This window comes from Cynocephalus volans, chromosome 12 (genome assembly GCF_027409185.1).
Source record: "Cynocephalus volans isolate mCynVol1 chromosome 12, mCynVol1.pri, whole genome shotgun sequence".
Lineage (NCBI taxonomy): Eukaryota > Metazoa > Chordata > Mammalia > Dermoptera > Cynocephalidae > Cynocephalus > Cynocephalus volans.
This window is the reverse complement of record NC_084471.1, coordinates 63859653-63877389: the sequence shown is the minus strand read 5'-3', so window position 1 is coordinate 63877389 and position 17737 is coordinate 63859653. Positions and strand designations below refer to the sequence as shown.

Genomic DNA, 17737 nt, shown 5'->3' with positions numbered 1-17737 from the left:
AGGAAGGTACAAAAGCCCTATTGCTATGTAGCACATAATAATGACATGTAAATTAGCATATCAAATTAAATCTGTTCCAAGTTTCATTTGATTATAACACTAATTTCTGTTTACTGAAGTCTGAGCAAACACATATAAAAATCAGTGTTGCTAATCTGGTCATACACTCATTTTTAAAAATTAAAGGGAATATTATACCCAACACACTTGTCTTCCTGTGCCAAACTTAAAGGATAAAACACATACTAGTAGCAGAAAAGAAAGAGGCAAAGTCAGCATGTTTTCTACTTGAGTTTATTCTTGTTCTTTAAAAAAAAAAAAAAAAAAAAAAGAGGTATGGGATGGAGGGCGAAATAACCCATAAACACTGTGACCAGGAACCAAGACTCCAAGACTTGGGCGCACTCCCTCCACCCTCAACCTCAGTTCTCTGAGGTTCCCACCCACCCAATTTTCTTTTAAACGAGACACCCAAATCAGCAGCAAAGGTACCTGGGGTAGTCACTGAGATTTTGAACACTGGGAATGGGATAGGGAAAGTCCAAAAAATAGGAGTTGGAAAGAAAAGGGAAGGAATGAGAGAGAGTCTAAGCTCTGGAGGACAGAGTTGGGCCGCAAGAGGTGGAAGTGAGCCAGTACGGGTGGTACCCCTCCTGATTGCTACTGCCCACATTCCCCCGGACCCCAGAGAGCCCCATGGTTTGTTCTGCAGTCCATTCCCTATTCCCCAAAGGCCTCACAGGCCTAGCTCCAAGTCCTCTAGCTCCTCCTCCAGCGCCCTTCTCCTTGCTAGCTTCTCCAGCTGCTCTTTGCTGGGCTGGCTGACTTCCCCAGCCTGGATCCGCTGCTGCAGCTCTTCCACCTGCCGAAGCTTCTTCTTTAGGTTCTTTATCTTCTTGGCTTTCTCAGTGGCGGCAGCTGAGTCAGGCTGGTCAAAAGCAGTTGTTGGGGCTGCCCGGGAGCCCTGTGGAACACTGGGGAGTTGAGCTGTCTCTCCCAGGGACACCTTATCAAGAGTCCTGCTCAAGGCCTCTGCCTCTCCTTTCTCCTGTTGCTGCCGCCTCTTCTCCTTTCGCTTCAGGTTGCGTTTGGCTGTCTTGGAGAGACCTGGTTCACCACCTTCAGACCTGGACTGCGTGACAGGAGCAGTGGCCTCGGGGCTCAGCCCAGGGGGAAGTTCTGGTTTACTCTTGAAAAACTTCACATACTTGTTTTCATACCTGTAAAAAACAGAAGATGTCAACAAAGTTTCAAAGAGTCACTAACTTTTGCATCCCTTTTCTTAGCCTTCCAAATCACTTCACCCTCATCACATCCCTACTTCCTTCCTTTCTTTATAGTCCCTCCCCAATTTTCTTCTGCTCTGCAGGAGAGGTTGTCAGAGGGTCCCTAGAAACCAAACTCTGGATCTCCGAATGATGCTATTTGGAGGTTCTGATGAACAGAGGTCAAAGGAACAGGACTACTCACCGTAACCCTCACTCATCCCTCAATCCCAGCCCCTTCCTCTCCTTCCTCAGATAGTTGCCTTTCCTTCCATTTCCTTGGGGTTCAGGAAAGCCTTCCCTGGACTTGGAGACACACATATTCCATCCTTCTATAAGGACCCCATTAAATGCCCCTCCTAGCCTGGCCAAAATAGCTCAGTTGGGAGAGTGTTAGACTGAAGATCTAAATGTCCCTCCTCAAGCCTAACCACGCACACTGGAATCTCCTCCTGGGGCACATAGCCTTCTTTCACCCTCCGCTGCTTGCGCCAGGTCCCGTCAGGTCGCTGTGTTGAGGCAATGTACTTGCCTGAAATGAGAGAAATTAAGTTGGAGAGTTACTCTTGCTTATTTCCAAACATTCCCCAAGATGAGAGAAGAATGCATAAATGTACATAGCTCCCCTCAGCACCCATCCATTCACCAAATGCAACGATTAAGGCATCTTTTCTCATATCAGCCCTCAATCCCTCTCTCATTATTTACTGAGTGCCTATATACCGTACAACACACCATTCTTGCCCTCAAGGAGATTCTTTTTAATTTCTCATTCCATTTTATAAGGAAGCTTTTATTTTTTAATTTAGTTGGCAAGACAAGACAGGCAAAGGGAAAAACATTTGAGGGGGCGGCTGGCCAGTATGGGGATCTGAACCCTTGACCCTGGTGCTACAACACTGTGTTCTAACCAACTGAGCTAACCAGCCAGCCCAATGCATTATTTATTTATTTTTATTATTATTATTATTTTTTGACCGGTAAAGGGATCACAACCCTCCGCACGGTGTGGTCTGCACCACACTCAGCCAGTGAGCGCAGCAGCCATCCCTATATAGGATCCAAACCCACAGCCCCGGCGCTTCCAGCGCTGCACTCTCCCGAGTGAGCCACTGGGCCAGCCCCCAATGCATTATTTAAATTAGCAAAAAGCTGAAAGAAACTTAAATGGCTATCAATAGATGAATGATTAAATAAATTTGGTTCATCTACTCAATGGAACACCATGCTGTTATTAAAAAGAATGTTAGATATAATGTACTGACATTTAATAGTGTTTATGATACACTAAGTAAAAAAGCAAATTTCAGGATAATGTGCAGAGTAGAGGTCCTCAAACTTTTTTTATTTCAGGACCCCCTCTTTACACTCTTATTTTGTAATATTATGCATTTCATTATCCAATATTGAAAGAAATCATATTCATTAATCTCATCAGAAAAGTCTTTAAGTACTGGGAATCTGTCAAGCTCACAATGGCAGATACAAGTTTTCCAAAATTTTGTTCTTCACTTGAGGGTTTGAATTTCATCATTGGTAACAAGTGCTGTCTGTTGTTAATTAAGCTTGAAACGACATGCTCATTTTCTTCACTTTTAGGAAAATGATCATAGTTTGTCAGTAATTCATTTTTTTTTTGTTTTTTTTTTCTTTTTTGGCAGCTGGCCAGTACTGGGAACCAAACTCTTGACCTTGGTGTTACAAGGCCGTGCTCTAACCAACTGAGCTAACCAGCCAGCCCCATTAGTAGTTCTTTCAAGCAAAAAGGTTGTTCCATGAAAAGAAAGCTTGTCTAGCTTCCAATCTGGACAATTATGCAAGTGCTTCTCCTTGAGACAGCCGTCTTACTTGGGTATGCAGCAGTGCACCATGCTTACTTCTCATTTAGTCACAGAGAACATTTAAAAAATGTGTACTCAAGGGCCGGCCTGTGGCTCACTCGGGAGAGTGTGGTGCTGACAACACCAAGCCAAGAGTTGAAATCCCCTTACCGGTCATCTTTAAAAAAAAAAAAAATGTGTACTCAAGGGCTGGGGCTTAATAAAATTAATCATTTTTACTGCATCGTCAATTATATTCTTAAGTGAAACTGGCATTGTTTACTAAAAGCGTGTGGCAGTAAAAAACACAATGACTAGTACAGTTTGGTGCCATCACCTTGCCAAAGGCATGCTTAAGGGGCCAGTAGTTTTACCTACCATGTCTTTTGCACTATTAGTGCAAAAGTCAACTCAGTGAAAAAGGTAAATAAATCTTAGTATTATTATAAAAATAGTTTTGCTTACAGACCTCCTGAAAAGGTTTTAGGGACTCACCAAGGGTCCCAGACCACACTTGGAGAATTGCTGGGGTAGAGTATGGTCCTATTTTTGTTGGGGAAAGGGGCAGCTCTTAAAAGTCTATGTAGTCTGTGTAGGGACAGAGAGAAAAGTGTGGAAGAACACATATACCAAGTCTTTAATGCTGGTTACCTTAAGAGGGATAACCTGGAAGAAGTATATATACACATAGATAGAAGCTAAACATGTATTTATACACACACACATACACACACACACACACACACACACAGTATATATAGAAGGTAATGGTTTCTACCACCTCTTTTTCCAGGTTATCCCTCTTAAGGGATATATACATATATGGTTTGTATTACTCTTTATGTTTTGCTTTTTTTTTTAAAGTACTACTTATATAAAAATAAAGGAAAAAAATATTTTTATTTTATTTATTTATTTATTTTTTTTAAAAGATGACCGGTAAGGGGATCTCAACCCTTGGCTTGGTGTTGTCAGCACCACGCTCAGCCAGTGAGCGAACCGGCCATCCCTATATGGGATCCGAACCCGTGGCCTTGGTGTTATCAGCACCACACTCTATCGAGTGAGCCACGGGCCGGCCTGAAAAAAATATTTTTAAAAGAAAAGTCAAGGGCCGGCCCGTGGCTCACTCGGGGGAGTGTGGTGCTGATAACACCAAGGCCCCGGGTTCAGATCCCATATACGGATGGCCGGTTCGCTCACTGGCTGAGTGTGGTGCTGACAACACCAAGTCAAGGGTTAAGATCCCCTTACCGGTCATCTTTTCTAAAAAAAAAAAAAAAAAGAAAAGTCAAGACTAGGGCCTCCCATATGAATTATATATTGTTAGATAAATTTTTTTGTTCAAAATGTAAATATCATTAATAAATTAAAACAAAAAAGTGTTAAAGAAAATGAAAAGATTTGACAGGTGGAGGGGATGGAAGAAAGAAAAAACATGAGCAAAGGGGCTCAAATATGAGCAAAGAAAGGCATGGATATAGGAATGGGCATGGTATTTAGGGAACAAAAAGTAGAGGGATCCAGGTGAATCAGACAGTTCATGTATGGAATAGTATGAAGCCAGGTTGGAAATGAAAAATGGGGCCAGATTTTAGAAAGCCTTAAAAACAAGGTCGAGGAATTTGGACTTTATCTGGTGAGTAAAAGAGAAATCACTGAGGCTACACTGAGGATATTTTTACATAGCTATGATAGTGTGATGACAAGAGTAAAACCAAAGAATGAAAAAACTGAGAGGCTTCGTGGAAGAACTGAGCTTCGAAGAAAGGGTTAAACTAAGCTGGGCTTTGAAGAAAGGGTCAAATTGAAGTAAATGAAAAGGGAGATAGAATGGATTCAAAACAAGTTCATTCCAAAACAAAAATTCAGACAAGTGAATGTAGATGGCATTTTCAGGAGACAGCAAATAGAGTACTCTGTCTGAGCCAGAGAGAGGCTTAGTGTAATGAGGGGAGAATGTTTGGACCTTGAATGACAGTTAAGGAGTTTAGTATCTGGCACTTGACATGCATTCAGTAAATATTTGTTCGAGTGAATGAATCTTTTATCCAAAGCACTGTTTTAGAGCAATTAATGTGGCATGATGAGAAGGTGAACTGGAAAGAAAAAACACTGGAGACCGGAGAAACCAGTTAGGAAAAAAAGAATGCAGTAATCCTGGCATGAAGGGGCAAAATTGTCTGAAACAGTGAGAATGCAAAGGCAGAAAATGATGCCAGATACATTATCAAAGAATCTACAACACTTGATAATTCACCAACTAAGGGAAGGGTAAAAGGGTTAGAAATGAAAGACAATTCAACGCAGTTTGTTTTAGTAATCACAATCTTGAGAATTTAAACGAAAAAGTTCCAAAAGGAAAATTTTTTTTTAAAAAGAAAGGAAGAGATAATTGTGTAAAAACTATGGCATTGTCTATAAATAGCTCAAAATCACCAATTAAACAGGAATAGCTAAATATATATAAAACATCTGTTAAAATAATAAATTTCAAAAAATCATGTAACATGATGTCATGTAAAACATAAAAAAATTATATATATATCCTGATTTCAACTAGTAAATATGTTATGCATATTTGTAAGTTTAGAAAAGAATGTGCAAGGGCCAGCCTGTGGCTCACTCGGGAGAGTGCAGTGCTGATAACACCAAGGCCATGGGTTCGGATCCTTTTTAAAAAAAAAAAAAAAGGAAGAAAGAAAAGAATGTGCAATAATGAAAATGTTATGTTGGGGTGATAATTTTTCTTTTTAAAAACATCTATTAATGCACAGCCTTGTAACACCAAGGTCAACAATTCGGTCCCCCTTACTGGGAAGCAGCCAAAAAAAAAAAAAAGTCCATTAATGTTGTTGTTATATTGTGGGTTTCTTAAATACGTGATTTTAGGTTTCAAGCCTAAATGGCTCAGTGAATTATAGGTACACAAAGGAGAGTGAAATTACTTTTGACCAAGTGATTCATATTTTATGAAGGACACAGCATCTGTTGTGATCCTCGGAAGATGAGCAGGATTTAGACAAGTGGAGGTAGGGGTGTGGTTGAGGACAGAGGAAAAAGGGAAGTATTTCAGGCATAAGGAGGAGCAAAGGGACAAATAAGACTAGTCAGGCCTTATTTAAAATTCTTCCTGAATTCCCATTGCCCTTAGGGTATTTACATAGAGGATGGAACCACACAGCACGAAAGGTCTTCCTGACCCAGGTCTTGCTAGTATCCAGTCTCTTAATACTCAGTCACTCACACACTCTGCTCTAGCCACTGAAATATTCACAAATCTTACCTGACTCAGGTCTCAATTCTCTATGCCTTTTTTGCTTTTGCTTCCCTTGGCCTGAAGAGACCTCCTTTGCTTGTTACCTTAGTTAACTCCTATTGGTTTTTAAAGGCAAAGTTCAAGTATAAACTCTTTAATGCAGCCTTTCCTGACCTCCCCACCCCAAGCCAAGTTTATTTTTATTTATTTATTTTTTTAAAGATGACCGGTAAGGGGATCTTAACCCTTGACTTGGTGTTATCAGCACCACACTCTCCCAAGTGAGCCATGGGCAGGCCCTCCAAGCCAAGTTTAAAATCGCCCTTTGTGCAGGCATAGCACCTGTTTTAGCCTTTATCATGCTCTAATGTTTAACTGTTTGCTTGCTTGAGAGCAGGGACTTTGTCTTTGAACTCTGTAGCAAAGAGCCTGGCCCACAGAAGACAGTAAATATTGGTTGACTTAATGAAGAAATTTAAGTATCATCTTAGGGAACAGCAAGAATCCAGTATGTTTTGGGCAAAAGGCATATGTAATTAGAAAAGTGACTAGAGATTAGCTAGTAAGAATATTAAAGGTCTCCAATCTCCACTGAATTTAGACTTAAGGCTTAGACTGTGGGAGAATACTGAAGGGAGTACAGGTGATCTGCTCATCTCAATGCTTTAAGATTAACCTAAAAATGTGTACCATAAACTAAAGGTAGAGAAAATGAAAGCAACAGCTTCAATGTGGGAAGACTTGACTTAGATGGTCTCTGTGAGTATGAAAAGGAAAATGAAAGAGAAATCATTGCAAAGGATAAAAATCAACAGGATCTGAAGACTGCCAAGATTTGAATTATAGAGTAAATAATCAAAACATTGATACAGGGGATTTAATCTGGTGCTTTTCACATGTATTCTATTGTTTTTCACAACATACTTGTGGTAAGTAGGACATATGGTAATAATACTTACTCACACATGGATTTTAAATGTTTATTGAGCACTTACTGTTTTGCCAGGCACTATAACAGGAGCTAGGGATATAACAATGAATAAAGCAAGCAAGGTTCTTGCCTTCTTGTAGCATCCATTCTAGTGAGGATGAGAACACAAACTAATTACAATATCACTCTTGAATGTAGAAAATTGTGAAAATAAAAACCACTGACATAAATCCAGAGGAGAAGACAACTTTGGGAAAACTAATTCATTTGTAGACAAGCTCTGTTTTACATGGAATCAGAGAGAAAGGGACAATACTAGAAACATATATTTAACTTAACTGCATAAGGATTATAGCTGAAGGTTTAAGAGGACTAAAGATAAAAATTGTGAAGAAAGGGAGAAGCTTCTTGAATAGCCATCTGTATGGGAGCTTCAGAGATACAAATAGCCCACATCACAAAAGAGCACCTATTTTATGTTATCTTGGTTCCATCCTCTGGCCTTGATGGTATCCAAGGGTGAAGTCAAAAAGAAGGGAGAAGTTTGGCGATTCCCACCCCTAGAAATAAAAACCAAGGGCAGAATATCAGGACTTTCAGATAATATCTTTGAGAGAGTCAGAAACTACAGATTAGGGACTGCTAGTATAAGAACTTTTTAAGGTTTGTCATTTTTCCCACATCTGCTATTTTGTAATCTTCAATCTGTTTCCTTAAATCTATTAGCAATAAAAACCCTTAAACTGAAAAGGGCCTTGTTTTCGGGGGCTGCAGGAAGACAGTGAAGAGACAACACAGCAAGGCTCAGGAGAACTCCAAGGGGTTAGGGGAAGTGACTGTTAAAGGTGTGTTGAGGGCCAAGCCCGTGGCGCACTTGGTAGAGTGCTGCGCTGGGAGCGGGGCGACTCTCCCGCCGCGGGTTCGGATCCCATATAGGAATGACCAGTGCGCTCACTGGCTGAGTGCTGGTCACGAAAAAGATAAAAAAAAAAAAAAAAAAAAAAAGGTGTGTTGAGTCCCTGGGACCTGCTTCAAGAAAGAAATATCTGGGTCACAGATCTGACCCTGAGGATGATCTCAGAGCCAACAGTAAGATGTGGATTCCAATGTAGAGAAAATATAAAAAGAGAAGATCACAGTTGGAGGAACGAACCTGGAAAAATTATCATGATCATTCTCTCAGAGAAGAAAAGGTGCCAGTGACAACAGTTTCGAAATGATTCATAGGAAGGGCAAACCAGGACAGTGCTATGCCTTGGAGATGAAAAGAATTTTAAGTAAGGGTATATGATTAACAGTATTAAATACTGTTTTAAGGGAGAAGGTGATCAGCATTATTAAATACTGCAGAGAGATCAAGGAGAAGGAGAACTGAGAAAAAGTTTACTGGTACTGGCAATTTGGAAATCTTCAGTTAACTCCAAGAATACAACCTCAGAAAAGTATAGTGGTGAAAAGCACTTAATTTATACAAATTAAGTAAACACAATAAACATTTATTGAAACCCTCCTATGAGAAAAGTACTACACTAAGTGCCACAGAGATACCAAGATGAACAAGATGGTCTCTACTTTCAAGAAATTTACAGTCTAAGTAAGGAGGACGTAGGCAACTTAGGCAAGCAAAGAATAAGACAAGTATAAAAGTTGTTAAGTATCCTAAAAGATATAGAAACATACTGAGAGATTTCAATGGAATAAATAATTACACCCCATTTAATGGGGGAAGGTAACAGGAAATAAGGAAAACCTCAAAGACTTGACCTTAAAGACTAGGTAGTAGTAAAAATAGTAACAACAAATCAGTGGCCAATATTTCTGCAGGCAGAGAAAGGGAAAGGGGATTCTAAGAGGAACAACAAGCAAAATCATAGCAGTGGACAACTCACATATGTTAAGAATGATTAGGGAAGAGCAGTTATTAATAAGTAGCTGCATTACACCAGGAACTTCACATACATTATCTTGTTGAATCTAGACAATGGATAGATATTATCATTTACAGCTGAGAAAACAGTCTTCAAGAGGTTAAAGACGTATCCAAGATCACAAAGACAGCATGTAGCTATAATTTGAACTCAGGTCTGATGCCAAAGCTTACACATCATCACACTGCTGTTCCACAGGGTACAGGGGAAAATGTAGTATGTGTTAATACTATATTGAAAAGTAGTTTGTGCTCATATTAGGGAGTAGTGTGCTGAATGTAAGAATGAACAGTCCACATGTAAACTTGATAGTCCATTCCCAAAAGATAACAGCAGCTACCCTTTATTGAGTGCTTGCTTGCCAAGTACAGTGTTCAAGGTTTATAAACATTATTTTATTTCATTTTTACAACTCCATAAAGTCTTATTCCAGTTTTACAGTGATGAGAAATTTAATAATTTGCCAAAAGTTACAAAGATAGTAAATTGCATCAGAATTCAAACTAAGGCTGTGGGTTCCAAAGTCTGTGTTCTTTACCCTACTATTTATTTATAAATGAAGAAAATAAAAAAAAGTTTAACCTCACTAATAAAGGAAACAGAAATTAAAACAATGAGTATCATTTTCATCTATCAAAGCAGAAGAATTTTGTGGGGGTTTTTTTGGGTGGCTGGCCAGTATAGGGATCCAAACCTTCGACCTTGGTGTTACAAGGAAAGCAGTAGAATTTTTAAAGATGAGAATACCAGTGCATTCAAAGGAGTGGTAAAACCAGCAAATTTACATACTGCCAGTGGTAAAACTCTTGTAGAAAGCAATTTGGCTAACATGGCAAGAGAATACAAGGTTAGCAGCATTCCCCAAACTTTCTGTTATATAAAATACTACTTCCATAAAATATTAACAGGGTTTACCAAAAAAATTATTAAATAAGTTTGGAAAATTCAGGGTTAATCAGAAATAAACAATTTTGTATTTATTTTCAATCACAAGACTTAAATGAGTTAATACGTTCTTATTTATGTAGCAAGACTTAAATGAGTTAATATGTCCCTATTTATGTAAATATGCAAGATGGGAATATGGTTTACAGTTGTTTCCCAAAATTACTTTATCACAAAAACCTTATTTTTATTTTAGTTATTTATTTCATTGCACATCTCAGAGGATTACTAAATGTTCTGAGAATCACATTTTGGGAAATACAACAACTCAGTATGAGTCTAATTATGTTATTTTACATATGCTATATATGTACACAGAAAAAATAAAGGAAATGTTAACCGTAGTTATCTCTGTGTTCTGGGATTACCAGTAATGTATGTGACATATTTTATTCTAATTATGAAAATATTTTCCAAATTTTCTATAATCAACATGAATTAATTTTATAATTAAAAATAAATAAATGTTTGTACACTCCATGCCAGTAATTCTACTTTTAGGAAATCTATCCTGAGAAAATAACCCTAAATTCAGGCAAAGATTTGTGCACAAAAACATTCATAGAGTTCTTGTAACAAAAATTCTAGAAACAATCTAAAGTCCAATAACAGAAGACAGAGGTAAGATAGGGTGCATGCCCAAACAATAAAATACTCTGCCAATATTTTAAAAGATATTTACAAAGAGTTTTTAATAGCAAGGAAAAACATTTGTCACAAGGTAAAATAAAAAGGCAAGACATAAAAAAATGCATATACCATCTGATTCAGCCATGTTTAAAAAATAAAGATTAGAAGGATATATGTCCAAGTTGAACAGCAGACTAGGGGTTGATGAATTACACTGAACAAAAATTACGTAAATAAGTTTGTATTTAAGAAGCAGTAATCTGGTAGCAATGGTCCGATGAAATGGAACAGAGAGAGACTGGAAATAGGATGACTATTTAGGAGGTCACAGCAATATCTGTAGGATAACAGAAACTAGAATTTTAGGGACCGGCCCATGGCTCACTCGGGAGAGTGTGGTGCTGATAACACCAAGGCCCCGGGTTCGGATCCCATATATGGATGGCCGGTTCGCTCACTGGCTGAGCGTGGTGCTGACAACACCAAGTCAAGGGTTAAGATCCCCTTACCGGTCATCTTTAAAAAAAAAAAAAAAGAAAGAAACTAGAATTTTAGCAGGCACTTAGAATGGCCCAAGTACTATGCTCAGTGTTTGGCATATATAATTCTTCTACTCCATATAATAACCGTTACATAATAGTAATAATTACAGAACAATGTGTTAGATATTTTCTGTGTGCAAACATGTATATCGTTTCATTTAAATTTTCTTCCTATAAATGTTTTTTGTTTTTGTTGTTGAGTTTTTGTTTTTGTTTTGTTTTTTTGGTGACTGGCCAATACAGAGATTGAACCCTGGACCTTGATATTATCAGCACCACACTCTAATCAACTGAGCTAACTGGCCAGCCCCTCGTTTAAATTTTCATTCTCACAACAATCCTACGTTGTAGGAGTTATTCCAATTTCAACAATAAGAAAACTAAGGCTTAGATTCCTAAAGGAAATTTAGGCTTAAAATTCCGAAGGCCATATAGCTAATAAGTATTAAAAATGGGATAAGGTTGCTGATAACACCAAGGTCAAGGATTTGGATCTCCTTACTGGCCAGCCACTGAAAAAAAAGAAGAGAAGAAAAAAAAATGGGATAATAGTAACAGCAGTAGGAATAAAATGATAAATTGACAACTGATGTATGTGAGGATTGGGGGCAAGACAGGAGTGAAGGATGAGGCAAAAATAACACCCCATTAACAAAAAAAAACACCTACTGTCACATCTTGGATTCTAATACCACTCTTCAATAAAAGGAACAAGAGCTCCTTGGAGAAATGGCTGATTCTAGGATAGAGCAAGACATATGCAAGATGAGCTTGGGCCATCTTCAGAAAGTAAGGAAGATGGGCCGGCCCGTGGCTCACTCGGGAGAGTGTGGTGCTGAGAACACCAAGGCCACGGGTTCGGATCCCATATACGGATGGCCGGTTCGCTCACTGGCTGAGCGTGGTGCTGACAACACCAAGTCAAGGGTTAGGATCCCCTTACCGGTCATCTTTAAAAAAAAAAAAAAAAGAAAGTAAGGAAGAGCTAAGAAGAAAAAAAAAAAACCTACAATGATGGGGTATGTCAAAGGGACACAGGGCCAACTAAAAAACTAAAAGAGCACCCAATGTACAAAGCTGGAACATTTGAGCAATAAATTAAATAGTATGGGATTATAACTCAAAGTATAAAATATCTATAAATCCATAGTAATATAAATGATTAATAAATAGGGGAGAAGAGGCAAATCTCCTGTGCAGAAGAATTCCAAATAACCTCTGTACTTAAGGAGGAGAGCATAACTCCCTCCCTACGCCTGGGCTACAAATAGTGACTTCCCTCCAAAGAGTACAGTAAGGAAAGAAGGGGGAAAAAAAGAGTAAATTTACAGTGGAGAAGCCTTACAAACACTACTTCAGCAAGGTAATCACAGTCAACATCAACAGTAAAAAATCATGGTGATACTATGTACTCCGAAATGATGTAATGAAAATGTTACTTTTCCTCCATGGTCTTCCTCCCCAAAACACATAACTACAGTCTAATCATGAGAAAAACATTAGACAAATTCCAATAGAGGGGCATCCTATAAAATACCTGACCAGTACTTCTCAAAACTGTCAAGGTCATCAAAAACAAGCTGAGAAACTGTCACAGCCAAGAGGAGCTTAAGCAGACATGAGAACTAAATGTAATGTGGTATCCTGGATGAGATCCTGGAACAGAAAAAAAATTAGGTAAAAACTAAGGAAATCTGAATAATGTATAGACTTTAGTAAATAATAATTTATCATTATTGGTTCATTAATTGCAAGAAATGTACCATATTAATGTAAGATGTTAGTAATAGTGGAAACTGGGTAGTGCATATATAGGAATTCTCCATATTATCTTCTCAATTTTTCTATAAATCTAAAACTATTCTAAAAAATAAAGTCTATTTAAAATCTCAAAAAAACAGAAAAATGATGTAAAAAGTTGACCTTGGGCTGGTTAGAACAATGATGCCTTTAACAAAAATAATGATGAAAAAGCTGATACTGATTTTAGTTAAATTGGATTTGAGGTGTGACCGTATGTATATCCAAGAGTCAAAGACATTCACCAAACAGTTAGAAAAAAGCCAGTTAGCTCAACTGGTTAGAGCATGGGTGTTATAACACCAAGGTCAAGGGTTCAGATACCCCGTACTGGCCAGCTGCGGGAGGGGGGGGGACCATTAGAGGAGGGAGGGTGGTGCTAGAAATAATAACTGGAAAGAGTTAAAAAACAAGAAAGCAGTGAGGAAATGGAACTGGTAAGCCTGATATTCAAGAAATCTGGCTGTAAACAGGAAAGAAACAGAAACGATAGGCCTTAATTTTTCAGTGAAAAAGAAAGTGAGGTCATCTGCCACAAGACAGAGAATTAAAAGGGAGGATTACAGAGCTGGAAAAGTTTAGGAAAATAGCCATGAAAGAATGTAAGAAAACCAGGAAAAAAGAAGCCGTGATCTTGGCAGAAATTAACACCAAGTTATATTACACTGAACCTGCTAGTTTTTCTGTGCTTTTTCTCTAGCAATGTTCTGTGGCCTAGAAGCAGAAGACAAGAAAACTAGTTGAAAGGTATGATTCAAGATAACAGAAGTGCGCTGACTGGTTAACTTATTTGGGTTAGTTCATTTTGGTTAGGCAGTTGTGTTGTAACACCAAGGTCAAGGGTTCAGATCCTTGTACTGGCCAGCTGCCAAAAAACAAAGAAAAAAAAGATAACAGAAGTGCTTACTTAGTATAGATGATCAAAATGAATGAAGAAGCAATGAGGATAGTATCAAAGTGGCTGGTCATAGAGGTCTAGCTAGCCATAAGGGACTGGTAGATTCAAAGAAATGGGAAGGGTTAAGAACCAGAGAACTAGGAGGGGCCGGCCCGTCGTTCACTTGGGAGAGTGTGATGCTGACAACACCAAGTCAAGGGTTAAGATCCCCTTACCGGTCATCTTTATTTTTTAATTTTTAATTTTTTTTTTTTTTAAAAAGATGACCGGTAAGGGGATCTTAACCCTTGACTTGGTGTTGTCAGCACCACGCTCACCCAGTGAGCAACCGGCCATCCCTATATGGGATCCGAACCCGTGGCCTTGGTGTTATCAGCACCACACTCTCCCGAGTGAGCCACAGGCCGGCCCTACCAGTCATCTTTAAAAAAAAAAAAAAAAAAAAGAACTAGAGAACTAGGGCTAGCCTGTGGGCTCAGTTAGTAGAGTGTGGTGCTGATAACAACAAGGTCAAGGGTTTGGATCCCTACACTGGCCAGCTGACAAAAAAAAAAAAAAAAAAAAAAAGAACTAGAAAACCTAAGGAGGTCAAAAAGCTGATTCTGTGGGTTTGAAGTAGTGAAAAAGGTGACTGGTAAGGAGACTAATGTGATGGGGAGCACCTGAAAAGAAAGCAGTGTCATAGGTAAGGTCCAGATGGTAGTGATTCTAATGTGCAGCTGGTTTGAAAATACGAAAGATAGTTAAAGGTCTCATGCTGAGAACTATGAAATCAGAGTATTATTCCAAAGGTGCTGGAGACACTGAAAACAATAGCAAAAACAAAGTGGAGAAAAAATTTGACGTGAGAGGTCTGGGTCCTTGTGGGCAGTAAGTTTTAGAGAAACTGCTATAATTGCATGGCAGTACCTTCTACAAAGATTAGAGTTGCAGTGGTAGGATCGATGACCTGGAAGAAGTAAAGGAAAGTAAAAAGCAGTCTATTCCTTCTTCTCTCCCATAGTCATAGGGGACAGAAAATACCTCCTGGTAGCAAGGCAGGGTGAGATGTGATATCTGGATTTTCATTAAGTTAGGATAAAGAAAACAGTTAAGAGTAAAGAGAAGCATTCTAGAAGACATTTTCAAAACACACTTTAAAAGTTGCTAGTTAAAGAAGAACCTGCTGGGTAGAGAGCAGCAGGAAAGATATTGTACCACCCTGAAATGTGAGGGTGGGGAGAAGTAGCAGAGACCCGGGTTGTCATTAGGTACCATAAGATAGGTAGGCTGAGGTAGAAAGAACACGGAAAGCAGCAAAACAATAAGCATAAACAGCACATTTTAAAGCAGATTGCGTGTACCACATCACACACAGTGTCACTTCTACAGAAGAGGACACATGCAATGAGGGCTACAAAAACAAACACCTTGCACAGTATTTTACAAACTGCTTTCACATATAATTTGATCATCATTGGGTGGATATTATTGCTGTGTACATTTTTCTAAAAATGACACAATTAGAATGCGACAAAACCATGATGAAAGCCTTGATTCTAGGGCCGGCCCGTGGCTCACTCGGGAAAGTGCGGTGCTGATGACACCAAGTCAACGGGTTCGGATCCTATGTAGGGATGGCCGGTTGGCTCACTGGCTGAGCGTGGTGCTGATAACACCAAGCCAGGGGTTACCCGTCATCTTTTTTCTTTAAAAAAAGAAAGCTTTGGGGCCGAGCCCGTGGCGCACTTGGTAGAGTGCTGCGCTGGCAGCGCGGCGACGCTCCCGCCGCGGGTTCGGATCCTATATAGGACTGACCGGTGCACTCACTGGCTGAGTGCCGGTCACGAAAAAACGACAAAAAAAAAAAAAAAAAAGAAAGCTTTGATTCTGTTTCCAACACATACACCTCACATACACAGCAGACACTTCAGCATCTCTAGCCAGAAGCAATAGTGGGTTCTATCAACTTGTTAAAGGGTTTGGGAGAAAGGCCGCTAGACACCTTCCTGTTTGTCTTCTCCCACCGTATAACCCTCAATCCCTAACACCATGACCGGAGAAGGTAGAGAAGGGTGGAGCCATCAAGGAGAAAACTCAAGCTGAAAGTTGAATTAGGTTCCTCTTCCTTTCACATCTCTGGACCTCAGTGACCCAACAAATGAAGATGAGGAAGAGTGGAATAAACACTATGTAGCAATGAGAAGATCTTCAGCAGATACAGCTTAGAGAAAGAGTGAAAACAGGGCCGGGGTAGGGAAGAGAGCAAGTATACCTAAGAGATGGGGGATGGGAAGAGGAGGAAGGCAGGAATTAGAGGGAGCTGAGAGTGTACGAGCTCCTATGGCTGGAGAACCCAAAAGAAATATGGGAGTTCAAACTGCTGGAGAAAAGCTAAGGGCTCATGAGGGTCTTGGAGCAGGGACCAGCATTGAAGGACCCCAGGGTTTGGGTGACCGGAAGCAGAGACCCCCAAACACGAGACCAGAAGGGGGCGCAGGTGATACCCCGCAGGAGAGAATGAATGGGGAAGGCGGTCCGGGGGGCGGGGCAAAGGAGGGGCCCCGGGATGGGCGGGGCACAGGCCCCTTTCTACATCCGAACCCCTGCCCCGTGAGCCCGGGAAGAAGCGGCTCCGCGCGTCCCGCACTCACCGCCGGTCTCGTCAGTTACATAGGGAGTCGCCATCTTGAAAACGCAAACCACTTCCGGCGCGAGGGGGCTGGGGTCCCGCCCCCTCCCCACCGGAAGTGGAGTCCTGAACGTAGCAAGCCACCATTTTAGTCTTAAAGGGAGAGTGCACTATTTCGTGGGCGGAGGCGGAGGAGGAAGCGGAGAGGAGAAGCTGAAATAGTATAATAAAGCCGTGGGCTCTTTTACTGCCTCCGATACCATTATTGAGCGCCTACTACGTGTAAAACAGTTCTCTGGGTGCCGAGAGAAGTTTTGAGGCACAGTCCCTCTCATCCCAGGCACTCCGTACGTCCGGGCCCTGTGAGGGCAAAGGACGTACCCGGAAAGGGGGCTGATAAATGAGGAAAGGAAGAATATTCAGGCCATGGCCTGAACCCAGGTCCCAGGGCGTCTTGGTGACATGGGGCAGGCAAACTCCAGGAACGCACTGGGGCGCACGAATGTTACTGGGGGCAAGTGAAAGATCCCAACTAACCCTCTCTAAGGAGGTGGCTAGGTCGAATTCGCGTGCCGATGGGCCTCGGCCGCCCAGCTCAACTCTCCGGATAGAGAGACCCGCGAGAGAGGCGTGCAAGGCGGAGGGCTCTGCGGGTCGGTCACCTGTCCCCGCAGCCTCAGGGTTGCCGGCGGTTTCCATGACCGAGGTGGTGGCGGGCCGGATCGGGCGGGCGGCCCAGCGGGTTCGGCAGCGAAGTGACGAGGGCGCAAGTCACTTTTTGCTCCAGCCTCCTACCCCAGGAGCCTCCTCTGGCTGGGCCTCAGGATCGGAGAACAGGGTGAAGACTTCCGGGCGGACCCAGTTAGTATTCTCATTGACCTCGTCCAAGCCTCTGGGCGCTGGGAATGGAAAACTGGGCAACTCGCCAATAATCCGGGCCGTGTGGTCACTCCCTTTCTAATCCTGCCCTGCCCTGTCCCTTGCTATTCTTCAAAGAAACCCAAATGTACACCCTCCCCTGCTCCTTTCAGCAACTTTTGTTCCTTCAGGGCTAAATCCTGTTAAACTTGTTCCCCTACAGCCTGGGTAGGGCCGGCTGCAGGTTCCT

The 17737-nt window shown here is 40.8% G+C and overlaps 1 protein-coding gene across 1 annotated transcript; it reads right to left on the bottom strand.

Moving 5' to 3' along the window:
- Positions 1 to 343: 343 nt before the first annotated feature.
- Positions 344 to 16700, bottom strand: PYM1 (PYM homolog 1, exon junction complex associated factor). The gene is made up of 3 exons (XM_063076029.1): positions 16652 to 16700; positions 1704 to 1797; positions 344 to 1220 (listed from the first exon to the last, which is right to left on the bottom strand). The coding sequence occupies exons 1-3, from the start codon at positions 16683 to 16685 to the stop codon at positions 737 to 739; spliced, it is 612 nt and encodes a 203-aa protein (XP_062932099.1). The 5' UTR covers positions 16686 to 16700; the 3' UTR covers positions 344 to 736.
- Between the last annotated feature and the right edge of the window lie 1037 nt (positions 16701 to 17737).

What these genes read in the sequence shown, in the direction of transcription:
- PYM1 (XM_063076029.1), bottom strand. Translation starts at nt 16,685, where the DNA reads ATGGCGACTCCCTATGTAACTGACGAGACCGGCG. An exon ending in TGTAACTGACGAGACCGGCG is followed by an intron (nt 1,798 to 16,651) that starts GTGAGTGCGGGA and finishes CTCTCATTTCAG; the next exon opens with GCAAGTACATTGCCTCAACA. An exon ending in CCCCAGGAGGAGATTCCAGT is followed by an intron (nt 1,221 to 1,703) that starts GTGCGTGGTTAG and finishes TGTTTTTTACAG; the next exon opens with GTATGAAAACAAGTATGTGA.